Here is a 22,555-nt window from a genome sequence, read left to right as displayed (position 1 = left end):
TATTAGATGATGGGGTGTGGACTTATTTTTATTGATTTTGAGGAGGATTCTCTGTGCCTCCTAGATTTTGATGCTTGTTCTCTTTGCCATTGGGGAAATTCTCTGCTATAATTTGCTCTAATATAATATACCTTCTCCCCTCACTTTCTTTCTTGTTTTTCTGGGATCCCAACTATTCTAACATTGTTTCATCTTATGGTATCACTTATCTTTCGATTCTCCCCTCATGATCCTGTAGTTGTTTGTCTCTTTTTTGCTCAGCTTCTTTATCATTTCATCTTCTATATCACTAATTCTCTCTTCTGCCTCATTTTTCCTAGCAGTAAGAGCCTCCATTTTTTTATTGTACCTCATTAATAACTTTTTTTATTTCAACTTGGTTAGATTTTAGTTCTTTTATTTCTCCAGAAAGGGTTTGTCTAATATCTTCCATGGCTTTTCTAAGCCCAGCTAGCACCTTGAGAATCGTCATTCTGAACTCTAGTTCTGACATATTACTAATATTCATGTCGATTAAGTCCCTGGCCACTGGTACTGCCTCTTTTTTTTTTTTTTTTTTTTTTTTTTGTGGTGAGTTTTTCTGCCTTGTCATTTTATCCAGATAAGAATAGATGAATTACAGAAGAAATACTAAAAGAGTAGCAATGACACCAGAAAAAATATACACTAACCAAATCAGAAGAGATCTGAAACACCAAGGGGAGAAGAAAGGAAAAAGAGGGGGAAAAAAAAAAAAAAAATATATATATATATATATATATATATATATATATATGATTGGTGACTAGAACAGAGCCACACACTTGATTTTGGGTTTATTTTGCTCTGTTAGAAGAAACTACCTCCCATAATTTTACACTTCATCTTAGCCAAAAGGCCAAGAAGCGATAACCTCCCATAATTTTAAAGAAAAAAAACTTATATATATATAAAAATAAGGGTAAACATAATGAAGGGATGGAATATAAATGTAAATATGAAAATTAAGAAGGATTGTAAAGAAGGAATTGATAAGAAAAGAATTCATTGAAAAGAGAGGAAAGAATGTGATCAGGATGGAGACCAGAACAAAGCCATGCACTAGATTATGGGTATATTTTGATCTATTAGAAGAAATTATATCCCAAAATTTTAAAGAGAAAAAAATCCTGTATCTATACAAATAATAAGGTTAGATACAATGAAGGGATAAAATATGACTATAACTATTAAAATTCAGAAAGATTTTTAAAAATGTATTGATAAAATAGTTAAAAACATGAAAGTAGGAAAGAGGAAAGATTTAAAAAAAAAATAGAAAGAGGGGCACCTGGGTGGCTCAGCAGGTTAAAGCCTCTGCCTTCAGCTCAGGTCATGATCCCAGGGTCCTGGGATCGAGCCCCACATTGGGCTCTCTGCTCAGCAGGGAGCCTGCTTCCCTCCTCTCTCTCTGCCTGCCTCTCTGTCTACTTGTGATCTCTCTCTCTGTCAAATAAATAAATTAAAAAAAATAGAAAGAAATAAAATTTTAAAAATTTAACTTTGAAAGACTAAAAGATTATAAGAAAAAAAAAAAACCATGAATTCTATGTGTTGCTTCCGCCTAGCTCTGGAGTTCCACAGTTCTCATTGATTGGCAGACTTGGTCTTGGCTAGATATTCTTGCTGATCTTCTTGGGGAGGGGCCTATTTCAGTGATTCTCAAATGACTTTGCCTGAGGCGGAATTGCATGGCACTTGTCAGGGGCCAGGCTAAGCAATCTGCTCTGGATTCACTCTCTGTAGCTTTTTTTTCCCTAAATACTTTCTGTACAGCCTTGGAGGGTGGGAATGAAAATGGCAGCCTCCCAATCTCTGGCCCAGAGAAGCCACAAGCTCAGGGCCCCACTCCTCAGTGCACCCTCAGAGAAAAGCAGTCAATCCCTCCTGTGTCCCTGGTCTCCGACCACACTCTGTTCACCTGGCATGTGACCGAGTTTTTCTGTCTCTGGTACACAGCCCCTCCTGGAGTCTCCAAACCCAGCAGATTCCTGCAGTGTGCTTCCATGCCACTCCTCCCGAAGGAGGAAGGAGGAGGTGTCTCCAGATCTGCCACTTGTGGGGTTCCTGCTCAAAGAGAAGTGGCCCAACTGTGCCCTGGATCATGCTTTAAAGTAATCCCCAAGCTGAGAGCCCACTCCTTGGTTCCATCTCTGTATCCAGCTTCCCCAGTCTGATACCTGGCCACTCTGCCACACTCAGACACCCCTAGTCTTTTTGTATCTGTGTGGGGCCTGAGACCATACTGTCCCCACAAGGGCTCCCCCCCCCCGCTTAGCCTCTGGCATGATGTCCCTCAGTAGAGCAGACTTATAAAAGTCACGATTTTGTGCTCCACTGCTCTCACCTTCTGAGAGCCAGCCCCTCCCCACACAGTCTATCTTCCCATTGCTTCACATTCACTTCTCTGCACATCCTACCTTCCAGAAAGTGGTGGCTTTTTTGTTCCTAAAATTGCTGTTCTCTTTTTTTTTTTTAAACCAAGATAAATACTTTAATGAAGTATTTTTTTTTAAAGATTTTATTTATTTATTTGACAGAGAGATCACAAGCAGGCAGAGAGGCAGGCAGAGAGAGAGAGGAGGAAGCAGGCTCCCCGCTGAGCAGAGAGCCCGATGCGGGGCTCGATCCCAGGACTCTGAGATCATGACCTGAGCTGAAGGCAGCGGCTTAACCCACTGAGCCACCCAGGCGCCCCAATGAAGTATTTTTTTAAAAAACACAATTAATGTGAACAAAAGAACACCCATGAACAAAATACTGAAATTTTAAGTAGAGATTCATTAACAATGCTGAGTTATATTAGAGCCTGAGGCAAAAGGAAAAACCAATAATATGGATTCCATCTTTGAAAGTTTTCACAGTAAATAATGAAGTCTCCTATCCTGGATGGCCGAGGTTTCCCCAGGGCCTTAGGAATGCCTTCCTCCTCCTCAAGCCCTCCAGATCGGCGCCATGCCCACCGTATATATCTCTTTGATCTCCTGTTGAGTTTATAGGTGTTCAGGATGGTTTGGTAACTATCTACTGAACTCCTGGGTCCCGATGATATTTTGGTCTTCTACTCCTCCACCATCTTGCTCCTGTCTCTCTTTGTTGTCTTTTTTTAGCATCTTGAAAATTCTGCATACATTTGAGATGACTAATTCTCTAAAGAGTTTCACATTGAAAGACAGAAAATCCAAAGATAATAAAATTTTTTCCCCACTCTTTAACAAAAAGTTTCTTAGTTACTAAATAAAAAATAAAATAAAAAGCTTTACCTTCCTCATCTGTGCATTAAGAATCTCGGGAACTTAATATGTGGGTATAAAATGACTCCTTTAGTGTTAGATGTACGCTAGAGCCTTTCTACTGGCATAGCTGTAGTTAAATGTTTTGACTTTAATGTTCCAAATTATATCTGGTTTGCCATTCCTGCTCAGTTACTGCTTTGAGTGCATTAGATACAAATTCAGTTTTAAGATAGTTAATTCCTAGCTATAGAAAAACTAAGATATATTTATGTTTTCCCTCTTGGTAGAAAAAGTGTTTTAGAATACCTGCAGACCAGTTTGAAATAGATGAGAAATTAAGAGTGGGCTAAAGTAACATTTTAGAACTTTAATCCTAGTAATTGTTCACTATTTTCCATACCTCCTTAAGTGTATTAAATAATCACATACTACCACCATTTAGTATCTAAGATGGAGAAGTGGATGGTCCATTAGTTTCCTCATGGTAATGGGCATCACACATGCCAACAGATACATAAAGGAAAAGAGGTAGCATAGTGGCTAGATCCTGGACTCTGGAGCTGAAGGCATGTGTTCCACTTCCAGCTTTGTACTTTGCTCTGAGTGTGTGCATAGGCAACTACTCATCACTCTGATGAGTTCTTGCTTCATCTAATTGACATCTAAATTTTTTTTCCTGTGTTTTGTTTTGCAGTTCTTGTTATTGTAAATTTGGTCTTCCAATTGGATATTCCTTATATATATGAAGGCAATTAATTTTGCATACTGATACAAGTAACTTCATGAAAAAAGTTTTGTAGTAATTTTTTGGTAGATTGTCATTTTTCCAAATTAATAGGTATAACATCTCCAAAAATGATTGTATCTTCTTTCTACTTTTCATACCATTTAGTTCTTTCTCTTTTCTAGTTGTGTTTTCTAGAAACTTCAGAATAATACTAAATAATTTAAGGAACACCTGAGTGGCTCACTTGGTTAAACATCAGACTCTTAGTTTCAGCTCAGTTAAATAATTTAAGGGACACCTGAGTGGCTCCCTTGGTTAAACATTGGACTCTTAGTTTCAGCTCAGATCATGATCTCAGGGTCGTGTGATCAAGCCGCACATTGAGTTCTGAGCTAATTGTGGAGTTTGCTTAAGATTCTCCCCTCCTTCCACCCCTCCTACCACTCATAATTGTTTCTCTCAAATGAATAAATGAATCTTTAAAAAATATATTAAATATTTTTATGAATTTGAGATTTTTTGGTTTCGACTTTAGATTACTTCTATTTATATTGAGTCTGATGTGGCTTTTGGATTAAGATATTTGTAAATAAATAGAGTACATACAGATATACCTAGACACATAAGCATGATTTATCACCACTAACTCCTTAGCTTCCAAACTTAATGGACAGTCTCAGTCTTGATCTTATTTACTCTTTGTAGAGTTCCCTAGGGTTCTTCCTTGTCAGCTATGGTCATGCAGTCTCCAGGATCTACTTTGATCTCTGACCATCTTTATTAGATCATTTGTGACCTCCCAATGTTGGACTCACTCTTCATTCTGTTACTTTCCCTTGGGAATTCATATCCATCTCATGGCTTCCACTCCTGCCTTTATTGCGATGATCCTGCATCTTTATAGATGGCCCATTTTCATGCAGTTATAATCAACTTCCACCAGACTTTTCTACTTACATGCATCATAGCCACCTTAAGCTTGTTTCAAGTCAGCAAATGTTTCCTTTTTTTCTTTTTTTTAAAGATTTTTTTAAAGACTTTATTTATTTATTTATGGCAGAGAGAGATAGAGAGGGAACATAAGTGGGGGAGCTGGAAAGAGAGAAGCAGGCTCCCCACTAAGCAGGGAGCCCAATACAGGGCTCGATCCCCGGACACTGGGATCAAGACCTGAGCCGAAGGCAGATGCTTAACAACTGAGCCACCTAGGCGCTCCAGCAAATGTTTTCTTAAAGTGACAACTGTAAATATTGCAAGCTTTGTGGCCCATACCGTCTCTGTCCAAACTTTTCAGCTCTGCCACTGTAGTATGAAAATGGCCAGTATGTAAATGAGCGGGCCTGATGGTGTTCTGCTAAAACTCTATTTATAAAATAGGAGGCTGACACCCAGGTTAGAGCTTGTGGACTCTTGCATTGTGCCTGTTGCTCATGCTCTAAATTTAGGTTTATTCTTTATTCTCAAAGGATGTGTATCTCCAAATTTTGCAGATTGACATTCTAAATATGTCCCACAGTATGTACTCTTTACTTTACCTACGCATACATGATCTTGTGGTCTCCCCATTTTTCTTTCGGGTTCTGGAGGCATGGCAATTGGTCATCGAGTCTTCTACTTTTAGTCCTGCCAAAGCTAACTTCCCTAACTGCCAGAGGAAACTTTCTAAAACCAAACAGAATTATACGACTCCTATGTTTTAGACTCTTGATAGCTCTTCATTGTCTGAAGCAATGTTCACAAAGTGGAAGCTTGTTAACATGGAATAGAAGTCTCTCAGGATGTGGCTGTGCTTTCTCCACCAATTCTGTCTCTTATTCCTGTTTGGGTCCATTCATGTCCTTGGAGGAGCAAATGCCAAGGTCTGTGGGATTGAATATGTAAGGAGGAATTCCTCTGAAGGATAAAGTAGGAGAGGACCAACAGAATCAGCAGAGTTTTGACTGCATTGCAGGTCGAACACCTGTGCAAGGAAGAAAAGAGTTTTATAGGAAGAGCCTCAGCACAGTTCTGAGAAAATCTCAGTCCTGTGGGAAATCCAGAGTAGGAGCAGAAGTTGCCTGTTGGGCAGGTCTCCATGGTACAAGAGTGGCCTTATTGTGTTCAGCAATTGACAAGGGCTGCGTGGGGTCAAGTGTGGCTTCTAATGGAACTGTGGTGGATCTCTAAGTGTGGCAGATTGAAGGAGTCCCTTAACTGCGCTCACAGAGAAGTTTCTCTTCAAGGCGAGTTGATGACACCAGACCTGTGACTTTACACTTCAGCTTCAATAAACCTCTTGTAGTAGTCTTCATATACCATGATATCCTTCACTTCCATGGATTTGTTCCCAATTTCTACTTTGTCTGCATGAACTCTTCCTGCCCCTGACTTTGCTTGGTCAACTACTTGTCACTCTTTAGGTCTCAGCTGAGGAATAATCTCCAGAAACATTTCCTACCTCCCAAATTGCCAAAACTCAACCATTCCTTAACATCATTGCTGTGTTTTCCAAATTAGAATTGGTAGTACCTGTCTTTAGTTTTATATGACTAGACTGTAAACCTCTTATGATAAAGAGTCCATGCCCTGAGATAAAGAGTCCGTCTGTGCCCTCAGACGCCCACAGCAGCTGGCACCCATTTTTGAATGAAAGGCTGTACACATTTATTTCTTGGAAGGGCAAGGTAACTGAGATGACACAAAACAGTATGAGAGATGATACTTAGGTCATTATATTTAGTTTAGGAGAGTTTCATAGCTTAACTATGAAATACATTTTCTATTTGGGATTAATTAGGCTCATTTTAACTGAATGCGGGCAGTCTGATAGAGCAACACTGCTTAAAGTCAAAAGACCTATGTTCAGTCCTGGTGAATGTCTAACTGAATGACCATGTCATCATCCTGGCATTTTTCTCTTCAATAACATGCAGAAGGTAATACTAAGGGCACAGAATTATAGACCTCTCAAACCATCTGTAATGTATTCAGCCTCTTGCTTTGCAGAGTAATTGTATCAATTACTTTGCCTCCTTCTGTATCAGCCTGCATCAAACATGACTCAATGTTCCATGATGGTACTGAAATTTAGATCACAAAACTCCTTGTAGAGAGAATGGATGGTAGCCATGATTTAAAAGTGGGGCTCTTCTAACAATTGCATGTGCAGTGACGAAGGTAAATGTATTATTCTAGGAAGTAGTTTTGAACTATATGGATCCTGAATTATTTCAAATTAAAATTTTTATTGAGTTCTACATTGGAAGTAATGGGAGATCAATTATGTAGGACTAGAAGAGACCATAAAGCACTGGCTTGTTGGAAGATTAGATTTCCAGTCTCCTATGCTTGGGGATGAATTATTGTGGCTACCGTCTTTCCGGCCATGCTTTCCAACTGCCACTCCTTAAAATGTAAAAATGAAACATCATTTTGTAAAATTAAGGCTATTAGAGAGTACGATAAGTAAAAATCGCAGAACACAATGTTATGCAAGTCAAATAAACAGAATGAAAATAGGCGAGATAAAAAGGAATTAAAGTCTCATTTTAAAAAGAAACAGATAAGGTAAGAAATGCAGGCCTGCAATTTTAAAATGAGGTAAAATGACAATATAAGGTGGAACGGAAAGATCAAAAGGATAAAAAGATTAAATGAGCTTTAAGAATACGAACAAGAGACTTACATATTTAAAATGTAAAATCTGAGGGGATTAAAATACGTCAAATAGTAGGGAACAGCATGAAATCCTCTGTCGGGAGCACACCTTTGTCTAAAGGGGGAGACAAGAACCCTTGGCCATGCCCTTTGTCTGGTGCTGGCTTGTTACCCACTTAACATACTCCTTCTGTGACCAGGGAGGAGAGTTTTGATCCGGGATGCTGCTTCGCCCCTTCCTACCAGTAGAGGGCAGCCGCACAGAGAGGTGAGGACAGGCTGCGCTGATGCAGGAAAGAGGCTGTTTGCTGGTCCAAAATGACCCTGAAGCGTACTAGCAAAGACTCTTGCCTAGGTGTTTCTTAAGTCACTCCCAAATAGTGCAGAAGCAAAAATCTCTCTCTCTCTCTCTCTGCTTTGACATCATACTCTGTATTTCTTGGTCAGGACTTGGTTGCAGGAGTTTGTTTTTTCTTTTAACCCTTTAGCAACTCTAGTAAATAGAGTCTATCTTCTAGCCCTCGAGCCCCTGGCTTCATTTGGCTGTGTGTGTGTGTCTGTGTGTCTGTGTGTTTTCTTATTTTTTAAAGCTGGTTTGAGATCTGGCCAGTTTTCTGAACACACACTCACACCCACATACACACAAAAAACCCATACCCCCTCCCCTCTGAACACACACTCATCCCCCTCCACCCATTACACACAACCTAAGCACACATAGACAGTGCTTACCCTACACACACACAAGCACCGAGACATACTCAGACGTTTGTGCGCTGCCCTTTACCTTTATGCCTTTTCTGTCCCGAGGGTCTTCTCCCTGCCAGCTTTTCACATCCATCATTGCAGTGCGTCCCATCTCCAATACAGAGAGGGATGAGAATATTGTAAATTTATTGTTTCTTTCCCAGGGAGATTTTTAAAGAGTTTTTTCCCCTGTAATCTATAAATAATGAATAATTCCATTAGAAATGTGATGAACAGTGTAACTTTTATGCAGAGTTTTTCACGCTCATTGTTTCAGTGCATTCACTTTCATGACAGCTTAGGGCCGTGGCAGGTGGGAAGAGCATTGAGCTGACATTGCCACAGTTCCTAATGTGTGTTCTTGGGTTCTCAAAGGTAATGCATGCATTTTAAAGGGAACCCTCTCTTTGCTCAATAGGTTTGAGGAATGTTACTGTAAACTGACTCCTTTAAGGCAGAACTCCCCTAAAGCATTTCATGTGGTAATTTGCTCTGGGCTCTGCAGTATTCCAAAACATATTGGCCAGGGAAACTTATTTTTTCATCAAAACATTACATCTCTAAGCTCAGTGTTCCGTGGAAAATAATTTAGGAAGTAATGTTCTAATGACAGTAGTACATTTTCCTCTGTTCTGCAAATAAACTGTTTTACAACTGCCCTTATTGAAGAGTTTAAATTTACCTCGGTATATTTCCATCAAATTGGCACTTCTTTATATTTTTAGTACAATGTATAATAAAAAAAATCTACACTAGACCCAATATATGATTCTGAAGAGTCTTCTGAAACCTCAAAGCAGAACGAATGATTCTCATTATGTTTTATGTGAATCTGAGTTCCCTGTAAAAGAGTTCTTTGAAAATCTCTAAGCTTTATAAAGAAAAATAGTCTAATTCTATTTTGATCAGGTGTTTCTTTAATTAGACTATTAGTCTAACGTATGTCACATAAGATTATCATAGATGCATCAACCAACAGCAGTGGAAAGAGAGAAAGAGAATTCAAAGGGATCCCCAGCTCTGGTACAAACGGCCAGTGTGGCAGGAAAGCCAATGTTCCCCTCTCAGTCTGCCTTTGTGAGTGTTCCCTCTAATGATACATGCTGTAAAGCCATTCCCTGTACTGAGGCCTCTTCATGATTTTTTGACACTGTTTAGAGAGTTGCTAGTATACAAGGAACAGAATCTGAGTCATACTGTTCTGAGTGAAGTTACAAATTATTATCTTTCTAAGGTCTAAGCAAGAATGTGAGGCTGGTCTTTATGCCAACACCTGCCACAGAAAAGCTTCATCTTCTGTTGGTATGATCTCATGCATTTGCCCTCTAAACTGAAGAGGGAGCTTTGACCAATGAGTAATTTCCTAGGAAATCCAAGATTCTAGTGTGTGTGTTTAGTGGGTGTTCTTTCTGGTGTATGTTCAGTGGATGGTTCGTTCTTTCTAAGGAGCCACCTGCTTGCATTCATTCGTTGGTACCACATAGCCCTTGTGTTGACAGGCTCCCTGCTATGGAGATGTGTGTGTTATAATAGGAGAATCCAAGTCAGAGCCACTGATGCTTGCAGCACAGCTTTCAGGAACTACCTTAGGATGCTTTGGAGGGTTAGGGCAAACTTTGCCAGAGCCTGTAGTCAGACTGATTTTGTAATAACTAAGCAGTTAGTCTTTCCACTCTAGTTAGTATTGTTGGAATGATCTTCCTTGTTTTGAGAAGAAAAGGGGTCCCCACTGGAAACCAGCCATTGATTAAAGTCAGCTTTGCCTTCATGCGATTATCACACAATTCATGTTTCTCCACTCCCTTTACTTGCTGGGGATAATATTCTCCAGGTTCTGCTCCTATTTTCATTTTTTGATTCTCATCCTTCACACACTAGGAATTGGTATTAATTGGGTCTTATTTGGTCTTCTTGTTCTTTTGACATTATTAGTATGCCAGTCACTGTCTTGTGTCCAGATAACCCTGATGATCTTCAGGTCCCCAGAGAGGTTGGTTAATCTCTTGAAATCTGGATGCCTATTTCTATAGCTTGGATATCCTCCCACCTCTGGACATCCTCACCTGGATGTTTTTAGGCTCCTCAGATTTAGCAGGGGCTAAGTGAAGCTTAAGTTCTCTGCAGCACCTTCCTTTAAGGAAACATTGTTATTTTTCCCCTTATCTAGGCTCCTTCAGACCATGCTAGTATTTTTATCATGATACTGTCAGTTAATTTTAACAAATCTCTCTCTCTCTCTCACACACACACACTCTCTCTCTCTCTCTCTCTCTCTCACGCACACACACACAGTGAATCCTTTTTTAGAATACTAGTTGGGTTTTTTTTCTTTCTTTTTTTTTTTTTAATATACAAAATATTAGTTTCCAGTGGGAAAGTAACCTATAAAGTATATTTCTGGCGTATGCTATTTGCCAAGGTTTCCAAAAGCATCCTGCCATGGGACTCTTTGCTTCTCATGAAATAGATGTAATATGTGCACTAGTCACTAAAGGATCTTTAAGTTGTGGATTACACATCATACTCTTGCTCTAAAATCTTCTCATAATCCTTCAAAGTGTTACCCTGAAATGTGCTTTCCTTGAGGGCTACAAGTGTAAAAAGAAAAAAAAAAGTAAATAAGTAAAATAACAAAGGAACAAAGCCACTGTCACAATCTCATTAGAAAACTCTGGTTGATGCAGCCTTTTCCAAGAACACATCATTGAAACAAGATATGCTGTTTTCTCCCTGAAGATTAGATACAGGGGAAAGTATCTTAGGGACGATTGCTACTTGGGCAAGGCCACTTTGGTATTTGTCTAAGCAACCAGCTGCCTCCCATGGAGAGTCTTGCTCTGGCCACAGATATTTCTGGTTCAGCAAACAGGGTGCAAAGGCAGTTGTGTCTTCTCCCCTAATTGTTTCATGGTGCTGCTTTCAGAATAAGATAATCCTGGACCCCATGACCTTCAGCGAGGCCAGGTTCCGGCCGTCGCTCGAGGAGAGGCTGGAGAGCATCATCAGCGGCGCGGCGCTCATGGCCGACTCGTCCTGCACACGCGACGACCGGCGCGAGAGGATCGTGGCCGAGTGCAACGCTGTCCGGCAGGCGCTCCAGGACCTGCTCAGCGAGTACATGAACAACGTAAGTCCTGGGCTCTCGGGGCTCAAGTCCAGTGGGTTTGGGCGCCAACTCGTGGCTTTCAGGAAAGCGTGCGTAGCAGGAAGAGGGGACAGGTGTTCCCTGGAGAGAATCAGTCCCAGGTGTGGGGGAGTGGACAGCTGCGGAACAGAGGAACCACTTTGGGAGAGTGGTGTCCTGAGCTCGGTCAGAATGCTTTATTAGCCTGGAAGAGCGTGGTGGAAGAGCCTGGTTAGGAAAATTTGGGCTGATTACTTGAATGATTTCGTGGTCATTTTGATGGCTGGTCTCAGCTTGAGGTAAGATCGCAGTCGGTGAAAGTTGGATGGTGGATGGAAATGAGGATATAATGAAGTCCTCTTACACAGAGCACTTTTGGAGCTAAGGACCACTCTAGAGCATCTTCATCGTTAAGAGGCATTAATAAGTGTAACAGGTTTTCCAGTGTTTGTGCAGGCTTGGTTGAGGTGGAACTGTTCAAGGGCAGTGAAACTTGGAGGAACTATTGATTCATTGTGCAGTTGGGAGTTCTGATGGGAATTCATCTCCAGGTTTTCAAATGGGCATTGGTGGTATCTAGTGATACTGCAGCACTGCCAACAGCTGTCTGTCGTTCCTACAGTTATAAAGTGTGACAATTGTTATATACCTGAAAACTACACAAAGAAGATGAAATCCATATTCTTTGTCTTGAAAGGCACTGAATTATGTTTGTATTGATTTGCTAAATCCAATCAGCTGAACTGATGTTGGTGTTGTCCAGTGATTGCAACCTTGAATGATCTGGGGTTTCTCCTGTCCTGGACTCCTGAGCTAGAGACAATTCAGCATATAGTGCTAAAATGTAGGTAAAGTGAGGTCTTGACATCACATGTGGGACACTGACAATCTCACAGCCTTTGAAGCCCATGCTGGGTCCTTTTAGAACACCAGTAGGCAACACTGAGACAATGCTGTCAACCCATGTCCTCTCTCCAGCCCAGTTCTTCTTAGCCTCCTGGACCCAGCCCCTAATGACATGCAGCCCATGGGTCAAGCCAGGAGTCAGCATTGACAGGAATGGTGCTGCTCCTGCCAAACTCTTCAGAGAACATTGATCTAGAAAACAAAAAGACACAGAGTGCCCTACAAACTGAAAACCAAAAATCTCTTTTTACGTGAACCTTCAGATTCTTTGATTTGAGAAGATTTGTCCCATTTTCAGCACACAAAGAATGAGGTGTGGATGTCTAACATGGTGTCCAGCTGCTGATGGGAGTTTCTCCATGGGACGCTGGCTGACTCATACTTTCTGTGATTTTGGTCTGTGGGTGCTATGCTGGGTAAAGCTAGAAATGTTGACTGCCATTGTCTCCCAGGCTGTGTGACTCTTTTGAAGAGCAGATTTAACAACAACAACAACAAAAAAGCAATGCTTATAAAAGATGGGATTCTGTGTGTTTGTTGTTTTTAGCACAGTAGCAGAAGGCTACTTACTTGTACGTGGAATATGGTTTTACATTAAGGCATGCTGGTCTTTCTTTCAAGGAATTATTGCCGAAGAAGGAAGTAGAAACAGCAGAGATCACAGTGATGGTTCAGATGTCAATATAAATATTTCAGAAAAAAAAGTCTGTTCCTGTGAATTGTAATCACAGAACATGATTAAACCAGAGTTGATAGAGATATGACATGTAATTTTCAGTTTGGTGTCTAGAATCCTGTCAAGCAGAAGTTTTTTCTTTCAGTGTAAACTCCTGTAGATCAGCAGAGCTGATGGGGTTTTATATTTTATTGACTCTATGTGCTTATATTTCTGTTCATAACCTTGTGATACAGGAAATGTTTTGTATTTTCTATTACGAAAACTTGATTTGTGCTTGGCTATGGTTACGTAGGTGGGCTTAGTGCTTAAATTTCAAAGTGTGCAAATGCCATTCACTTTGAACCATCAGGATCAAAGGCTTGAAAGAAAACACCTCCTATTGACTTTTATGTAAACTGTATAACTTCACACTTCTTTGATGATTTCAAGGTAGAATTGGATGCAGTTGTATCAGCTTCATCATCTCTGTCCAGCACCCTCATTTCTCCGGTCAAAATGTCAATTTGTTTATTTTGATATAGCATACATTAATATAAACCCACATGCACATCTCTGCCTTGACTGAAAATTCTGTTGTGTTTCATAGCAACCAATAAGTTAGTCAGTTGTGCCTAGGATGTTTATTATAAGATCTTTTTTTAAGTTTATAAGCTCTAAGAGTAAATGTATTATCAAATTATCACTCTGCAGATACTCTTCTTAGTAAGCTAAGCGATATTAGGATAAAGAATTTATTAGATTGAGATGAAAAGATTTCAAAATGGGCATAACTGACACTTCTGGATTCTGACAATTTCCTGATCTTTCCCTAATGAAGATTTGACTTACAAAGTTCACTTGTAAGCAGACGTGTTCTAAAATCATATAAATGCCAAGTGGTATCCACTGCAAGGAGATGGAAATGGGAAGAAGGTCTGTATGCTAAGTGATTAGGGAAAAGTGTCTGCATGAGCCACTGGCCGTGGGTTGACCATATGAGTTACACTGAGCTCAGTAGGTTATCTGTGGTGTGTTAGATTTTCCACAGAAGTATGTACAAGTTGATGTGTGTATAACAAAAATTGGGCATCCCAAAGAAACTAGTATGAGAGAAAAGGGCTGTGTGAACAGAGGCGTGTGGCAAAAATTATGATCATAGTGTGGCAGTGGTAGAAAAGAAAAGCTCTGGATGGCCTTGTTTTTTTAAGTTGATGATGTAAGCCCAAGTGAGAAGATTCTTTTAAAAAAACTCTTCCTTTAAATAGACCATCACTATTGTACATATGGGAAGACTAATAATGGAGAGAGAGAGAGACTCTTTTTCTAAAGGATGTGTGGCCTTTGGATGAGTGCCATCAGGGTGGTGGTTGGAGTATTATGTCGAGTACTATAATTAGTTCCAAATTATAATGAAGACATCAAGTTTTCTCTGTAACTTACAATTTTAGACATTTTTTTTCTCCCTTGTGGAAGTAAAACTTTTTTCCTCAAAAAAAAACACAAAAAACAAAACCCAAAAAACCCTTAAAAGTGACCATTTGTTGTGAGAGACAACAATTAAACATGGCATTTTATTGATAAGGATTTTATGATACATTTGAATTTAGAATATCCTGTTCATTCCACAGATTCATATTGTGGGCACTGTTCTAGGCTTCTGGAATATAGAAGGGAACAAAATAGATAAAATTCTCTGTTCTTATGGAGCTTACACTCTAGCTGGGGGAGACAATAGTTTGAGCCAGGGTTATCTTGGATGACGGCGAGTGACACGGGGAAATTGAAATCCTGGGAGACAGGGAGCATGGGGTAGAGCCGTAAATAAGGGTGGCCTGGAAAGGGTTCATTGAGAAAATACTTTTGGAGATGGAGCAAAGCGTGCTTGAGGTGGAAGGAGCATGGAGGTTAAGTATTTTACTGTGAACAGGTGCTTGGGGCCCAAAGAACCTTTATGGGGAGGCGATCAAGACTGTTGGGAGTGAATGGCAGCCAGCACGAGACAGGGTCTGCAGATCTACAAAGTGCCAGACTTAACCAAGGCCTTGTGTAGTGTTGCGTGGAATTTGCTTTTCACTCTAATGGCATGGGAGGTCATTGGAAAGTGTTGGGATGAAAGTGCCATGACTGAGGTCCTCAGATAGGACATAGGAGCACAAGAGGGACAGGAGAGGGGTGCCAAAATATTTCGTGAGAGGGTGGTGGCTGGGCTCAAGTGATAACAGTAGAAGTGAAGCCTAAAATTCTAACTGTATTTTAAAGAGAATTTGCTTATAAAGTGGCCAGTGAGAAGAATGTATCTGTTTCATGAACACAAAATGGACGGCAGTCAGTGTAAATGGTAGTTAAGGTTGTATCAGCCCCTGCTATGGTCTTCAGTTGGTATCTTCAACTGGCTTTACTTGCATGGAAAATTCTGATTTACTCAGATGTAACGGTTTGTAAAGAGCTCACTTTGCAATGCTTGGATACTCTGCTAGACAGATTGCATGTGAAAAGGGAGTTAAGTAGAAAAATTTTATTTCAAAGTTGTATCACCCAAAATACCCAACTATGGTTCACATGAATATAAAAGGCTAGAAAAATATAATACTCCAAGTACTAACCCTCAGTGCAGAACAATAAAGAGATGTGTTAAGCCATTCTTTCTTTGTGCACAATTCGCTATTAGGCCTTGATGAGAATATGTGATAATCAGATATGCCTGGACCTTGTGTGTTGTGCTGTGCAGGCTAATTCAATTTTACATAAACAGATGGTCTGTGTTGTTCTAAATTGGGGTGTGTGTGTGTGTTTTAAGACTAATGCAGAACTACCATTTTTATAAACCATCATACAAAGTTTAGCAGCACAGGGGTGCAGAGAATTAAAGGACATATAGTAATAACTTGTTGGTCTCTGATATTTGAAAATGTGGCAGGTTATGTCTTAATTGTATTTTTCTAAGTACTTAAAGTGACCTATTTTTACAGAAGATTTGAATCCAATTTTTTTTTAAACCTTTTAAGCGCCTAAGTGGATTCCTGGGGACATTTTGTAAACCACTAATGTGATGGACGTGTTAAAAGCACTTGAGGACAAATTAATGTAGGAGAATATATCCATATCACAAGTGCCCGAAACATTTTGTAAACCACTAATGTGATGGACATGTTAAAAGCACATGAGGACAGATTAACGTAAGGAAATATATATGTATCACAAGTGCCCAAAGGATCGTTGTCCTATCCTTTGCCATAGAGTGGAATTTATTATAAAGAGGGGTCCTGATGGATCCAGTTTATGAAGGGTGGGTTCTGAGATGAGGCCTTAAAACTTCATGTTCAGCCCAATTGTAGGTCCCGTCCTGTACCGAGGCTCAGAAAACCACACTGTTTTATTACCACATTAAGTGATATCCAGAGCCAAGGGGACTCTGCAAATAGTGGGCTTGTACACTCTTTGTTCTTGTTGTTATTGTCTTGTTTTTTAATGGTGCAGAGAAATGTGTGTTTATTGTAGATGATAAATAAGAAAAAAATCATTCATAATATCACCTCTAAAGTTGATCATTGTTAGCAAATTTGTATATGTCTTTCTTATGCTTTTAAAGTTACATAGTGATACATTTGTATGCAGAAACACACAGGCATGTTATACCTTGAGTTTTAAAAAATAGACTCTTCGTATTTGGCATTTTGTAATCTCTTTTCTTAATGTATTGTGACTATGTTACCATGTCAATAAACATTCTCTAACCTTAGGCTTACTGGTTAACTTAGCATTTTATTATATAAACATGTAATAATTCATTGAGAAGCAATTCATTGTGAGAGTATTTTTTGACAGAATATTGGGAAAGATAAGGAGGGCAGCCTTTTCATGCTGGCTGTGTAGAGTGTTGTAGGCCCAAAGAATGACTGACAAGCAAGTGGGAAGGCACAGCTTTATAATTTATCTGATTTAAAGGGATCCCTGAGAATTTTGTGCCATGAAACTTTTGTATGTGAAGATGTTTTAAATGCCTCTGAGGTTCTATTTTAAATGATCATAGGTGTATTTTTTCTGTATTTTATTGATTTTTTTTTTTTTCTATCTCAACTTGATTTTTATTTATGAGAGTTTCCCTACGTTGGCTATATGTAGTACTCCAGAGAGGGATCTAGGACAACAAGTAAAGGGGTTCAGTAGTTGGATTTGGCCTAGGGTCCCAAAGAAGGCCCCGAATGCTTCTAAAGGGAGTGCTGTCAATAAGAGAACTTTGTTGTAGAAATTATGATGCCCCCAAATTTCTCCCAGATGGGAAGATAGAAGAAAGACTGAGTAGTTGTTGCCACTTAATAAGGTTAATTGTTAATTAAACATAAAAATTGTTTCCAGTAGTATCTAGGCTTTCTCATTTCTCTCTTTTCGGTTACTTTGTAGAAGAGGGGTGTGAAATTCACAGAAGTCAGCTGGGCTGATTACAAGTGTCTCTACCAGAATGTTTGGCTTAAGATAGAATAGAAAGTAATGCTTAAAAATACTTGTGGACTCTTGTTGATCCATTGTTCCCTATATCTCCTCATAAAAGGCCTCCATTTTAGGAGGAAATTGAAAGCTGTTTTAATGGAAGTGGTAGCTCCATTCAAGAGATTGGAGGGGGAGACAAACCATGAGAGACTGTGGACTCTGAGAAAAAAACTGAGGGTTTTGGAGGGGAGGGAGGTGGGGGGTTGGGTGAGCCTGGTGGTGGGTATTAAGGAGGGCACGAATTGCATGGAGCACTGGGTGTGGTGCATAAACAGTGAATTTTGGAACACTGAAAAGAAATAAAATTAAAATTAAAATAATAAAATAAAATAAAATGAGAAGGATTTCTAATACCTCAATTTGATGCCTTTGGTGAGAAGCTTTTCCTTGTCTTTTTCATATTTGCATGTTTTCTTCTCTTTATACTTTGTGTCTTCAAATGGGTTCAGTGCTCTCATCTCTGCATTTTGAACTTCAAATTCATCTGTGCAACTGTGCTTCTTCTGTAAAACTTTTGCTCCATGAAGAGATAATTCTCAAATTCCTTTTTTGTCATTGTACTTCCTGCTCAGACACTGAAAAAGTACAATTAGGTTACCAAACCCTTTTTCTGAGGTCTAAAACTGTCCTTTGAATCCACTCTGGCTAAGAAACATGGCTGGGAAGAGAAGTCGTTTGGATGGTGCCTTAGACTTCATCTCAGAATTACCTTGCAATTCCATTTGCCCGGCAAGGCAGTTTCAGTGTGACTGCCAGCGATACGCTGGCACTTGTAAGGAGGAACATATTTTGTTTTTCTTTTTATTTTCTTACCATATTCCTTTTCTAACGATATCCAACTGAGTTTGCTACAGCAGAATCTCCAGAGCCAAGGGAGTATTAAGGAAGAGTGTGCTGGGCTTCACTTGCTCAGGCACCAGTGGTGGGAGAAGGTAATTCGCCAGGGGAAACAGTGAGGATGAGAGAAATTGTGCCATGATTAGATGTCCCACAGAGCATGAGAATATTCTGAGTGGCTCCAGGAGGAGATCGAGACTGGCAGGTAGTTGGTTAACACAAGCACCGGTATGAGTAACATCTAGTCTTTATGGGAATGTGGCAGATCTCCTGGTCTTAAAGGATCCAGAGTATGCGTCAATTATCTTGGTAGGGGAGTTAGGCCCTCTGAAAAGTACATCACATTGTATGCATGTTTGCTGTTGTTATCAGCTCATGACATACAATTAAATGACTTACAGGATCCCAGGACAGATGGGTCTGACTAGATTTCTTTTCTTTGGATCATCAAGGTCAATTCTTAATGCAATCTTGCATGCTATTTCTTGTCCAGGAAAGGTCCTTCCTACATGAAACTCTCCCTGTGACCCACTATGGATAGTTTAGCAGAGTTTGCAAGTCTGTGCTTTGTAACCGTCTATACACCTAGGTTCTGATCCCAGTTTTGTCCCATCTATATGACATGAACTTGTCTATCAAGTGGGTGATAGACTATACCTATGGGAGTATTCAGAGATCGGATAAGACAGTGGCAGTGAGAACATTCAGTATCAAAGGAGAGTCATGTTTGCTTCCTTTTTCTCGTCAGTGTTCATATTTCCCTGTTTGATAAACCTCAAACAAAAACCCTATTCTGTAAAATTCACTGAGGGCTTTTTGGAGATAAGGAGTGTAACATAAAGGAAAGCATTGCTGGGTGTGCCTGGATGGGGGCTGAGCAGCCTGAGATATGCCTGGCTTTGTGGTCCTGTTTAGGGGAATACTGTGGACAACACTGTTGTCAAGGCTTGGAAACAAATGACACTCTTTATAAAATGAGCTAATTATTAGAGACCTTGGAGGAAAAAGGACTAAGACTGGCAGTCTAGGAAACCAGAGGGTAAAACAAAACAAAACAAAACAAAAGCCAGGCCTCTAAACTGGAAGAGGTTGGATGCAGTGCCAAACTGGAAGAGGTTGGATGCAGTGCCGTTTGTCTAAGTTAGTAGATGAGGTGCCTGCCTTTTCCTAGCCCTGTAGGCTTCTAAGAGAGAAAGACCAAGGTTCTCCCTTAAACATGGGAATATCTCTAGTTCCTATGGATCAGGGAGATGGACTAAAATTCTAAGAGTGTAAACATGGGAAAAATGAGTGCTACGTCATACACATATGGCCCCCATCCTTAGCTCTAAAATATGATTTTGATATTCTTGGTCCTGGAGTTAGAATTTGGACTAGTGGTTAGAGGTAAGAAACTTTTTTGTCAGTGTTTTTGTGGAACCTCAATTTACTTAAGAGTTCAAAGTAGTTATTCAGGGCATAAATTTTAGGAGTTTGACTGATACCCTGATAGGTTGAGGGATCTGCTTAGGGTATTTACTTCTACTGGGAGCTCCTAACAGTTGGCTGCAATCCACCAGTAAACTTATTACCTGGTTTTGAGATATACCCAATCAGCAAAAATGAAGCCCGCCGCCTAGCAGTTTCTTGAGTAGGAAGATTTTGGGGAAACAATTTGCCTTGTCTTCAAATGAGATTCCCAGGGGGTGCCTGGGTGGCTCAGTCTGTTAAGCATCCACCTTCAGCTCAGATCATGACCTCAGGGTCCTGGGATCGAGCCCCACATCAAGCTCTCTGCTCAGTGGGGAGCTGCTCCTTCCTCTCCCTCTACATGTTGCTTCCCCTGCTTGTGCTCTCTGTCTCAAATAAGTAAAATATTTTTTGTTTTAATGAGATTTTCAGTATTGGTCCTATAATGAGTTAAGTCTGAGCAGTGAAAGTCACAACTCTGGATGCTCAATGTTGTCTTCCCTATAGAGGAAAAGAGGTACTAAGCAATCACAACCAATCTCTCTTTCTCTCTCTCTCTCTCTCCCTCTCCCTCTCCTTCTCTTTCCCTCTCTCTCCCCCCACCTCCCTTCCATCTCTAATTTTCCTTCCTCTTTTTCTTTCTTCTACCACCTGTGTGCCTGGTAGGATTTTTTTTTTTTTTTAACTTTTTAATGCATGAATGGGCTCACAGAAATATAAGTGAGTTACTCAGAGGCAATAAGTAGCAAGAAACAATAAATTAGAGGCAGGTCTGCATATTCCTTCTGGCCTAGACTTGGGTTTTAAATGAGATAGTGTGTAAAGAGTGGGAGGCAAAAATCTAAGACCCAGCTGGGTAGCCAGATTAGGGACCTCAGAATAAGCCTGGATTCTCAGATGATGACTCTATTAAGCCATGATCAAAGAACAGAAAACTTCCCTACAGAAAGAAACAGTGGAAATGCATGCTATCTTGGTCTTTAAAGAACATTGTAAAAAAAACAAACAAAACAAACAAAAACCCCAACAAACTTTTCACATCACCAAGAATTTATAACCACAATCTCACCATCACTCAGGTTTGGGGTCAGAAGCTGTATTCTAGGGTGACATAGAGCTTATCCAAAATTTCATTTAAAAAGGCATTCTGGCTTGTAGGTTGCCAGGTACCTGGCAGAAGCAAATACCAATTCTCTCTAGAGGAAAGGGCTTTAAACCCAAGTGCCAAAGAATTTCTATAGATAAGGTTACAAGGAGCAGAAGTTGAGATTCCAGAATCTCTAAGGATAAAATGAAACAAACCATCATGAGTGAGAGCTGACAAAAACAATGAATTACACATCAGACCTACCAGGGCTGAAGGTTGGCGATTAATAGATGCAAATTATAAATTGTCTCTAAAGAAACTGAAGAGAGTGTTGGAGATATGAAGGAACAAGAGACTGTGAGAATCGACTGGAAGTCCTAGAAGGCAGGACTGGGAGTTGTGTGGTAGAGGAACATGGGCTTATTTGATGGAGTGGGACAAGAGGGTCCTGGTTGCCACAAGCCTGGGATCACAGGGAAGGAAGAGAGAGAATAATTCAAAGTATCTAGGGCAGTGTTGGCAGTAACCTCCTGAGCAGAGAAGCTGGTTATCTTTTGTAGCAACCCTTTGGTTGGATATCAGTCACATTATTCACAGTGGACTTGTATAAGGAAGAGAAAAGGTCAAATCACAAAGAAAAAAAAAATCCAATGAAAACAGGAGATGAAAATAACAATCTGCCTTACCAGCAAAATTAAGTCCCATACTTAAAATTCTAGCTAGCTTCCCTCCTTATCAAACACACCCCTCTACTGAGTCCTTGAAAGTTGGTTTTGAATCCTACAAGGTCAATCAATATGACGAGGAAGAGCAAGTAATGCTATGAGACAGTAAGGGGCTGTCTTTGATGTAGTCAATGAGCAGAGACTGTTGACAGAGTTGACTGCTGAGTCATCAGATTTGGCCATCCTAGTGAAGACGGACAGCACAATCCATCAATTGATCTTGGGAAAGGCTTTCTGGTATTTCAAGGAGGATCTCTCAGAATTGTCAGGGAAACAGCAGACTGTGCTCCACCACCAAACCCATGAACCTGGATCAACTATTCCTTTGTGTTTTCAAAAGATATGGGACGGGAGAGGGTGGTGGGGATATGGACATTGGGGAGGGTATGTGCTGTGATGAGTGCTGTGAAATGTGTAAACCTGGCGATTCACAGACCTGTACCCCTGGGGAAAAATACATTATATGTTTATTTAAAAAATAAATTAATAAAAAAATAAAATGGCAGAACTTTTTAATTAAAAAAAAAAAAAGATACAGGAAAACCCATACGCTGGATTTCTTATTCCCGGATGGATTGTTCCAAAAAGAAGCTCACAAGAGCCTCTTTTCTTTGGTCTAAGATTGCCTCAGGCCCTTCCTGAAAAGCTTCTCTTGATTCATTCAGGAAATTATCACACTCTGAGAACTAAGCATTTCGCTGGGGATGATGCCTCCCTCTGTGTCAGACACCCCAGGTTCTTTGCTGTTTCAGGGACTTTGCACTTAGCATCCTTCTGACTGGAACGTTCTTTCTCAAACCTCTAATGGAGGACTCCTTGTTTCAGCTTGAATATGTTGTTCTTAGTCACATGCATGTATTTCTGTTAGAGGACCTGCCAGCCTACAAAATTACAGAATCTCTCTGTGTTGTTACTGT

At 40.1% G+C, this 22,555-nt stretch overlaps 1 protein-coding gene across 6 annotated transcripts in view; it reads left to right on the top strand.

Annotated features, from left to right (window-relative positions):
- Positions 1-22,555, top strand: part of CTNNA2 (catenin alpha 2) — a 1,136,606-nt gene that overhangs the window by 400,857 nt on the left and 713,194 nt on the right. For all 6 annotated transcript variants that reach the window (XR_007130146.1, XM_047745913.1, XM_047745910.1 and 3 more), the window contains exon 7: positions 11,288-11,491. Coding sequence is in view for 5 of the 6 variants with exons in the window: in XM_047745913.1 (XP_047601869.1) it covers positions 11,288-11,491 (204 nt within the window). In the remaining variant the exon portion in view is untranslated. The remainder of the gene's footprint in view (positions 1-11,287; positions 11,492-22,555) is intronic.

This window comes from Lutra lutra, chromosome 9, assembly GCF_902655055.1.
Source record: "Lutra lutra chromosome 9, mLutLut1.2, whole genome shotgun sequence".
Lineage (NCBI taxonomy): Eukaryota > Metazoa > Chordata > Mammalia > Carnivora > Mustelidae > Lutra > Lutra lutra.
Note: the sequence above shows the minus strand (reverse complement) of the source record. Positions and strands in the feature narration are given on the sequence as shown.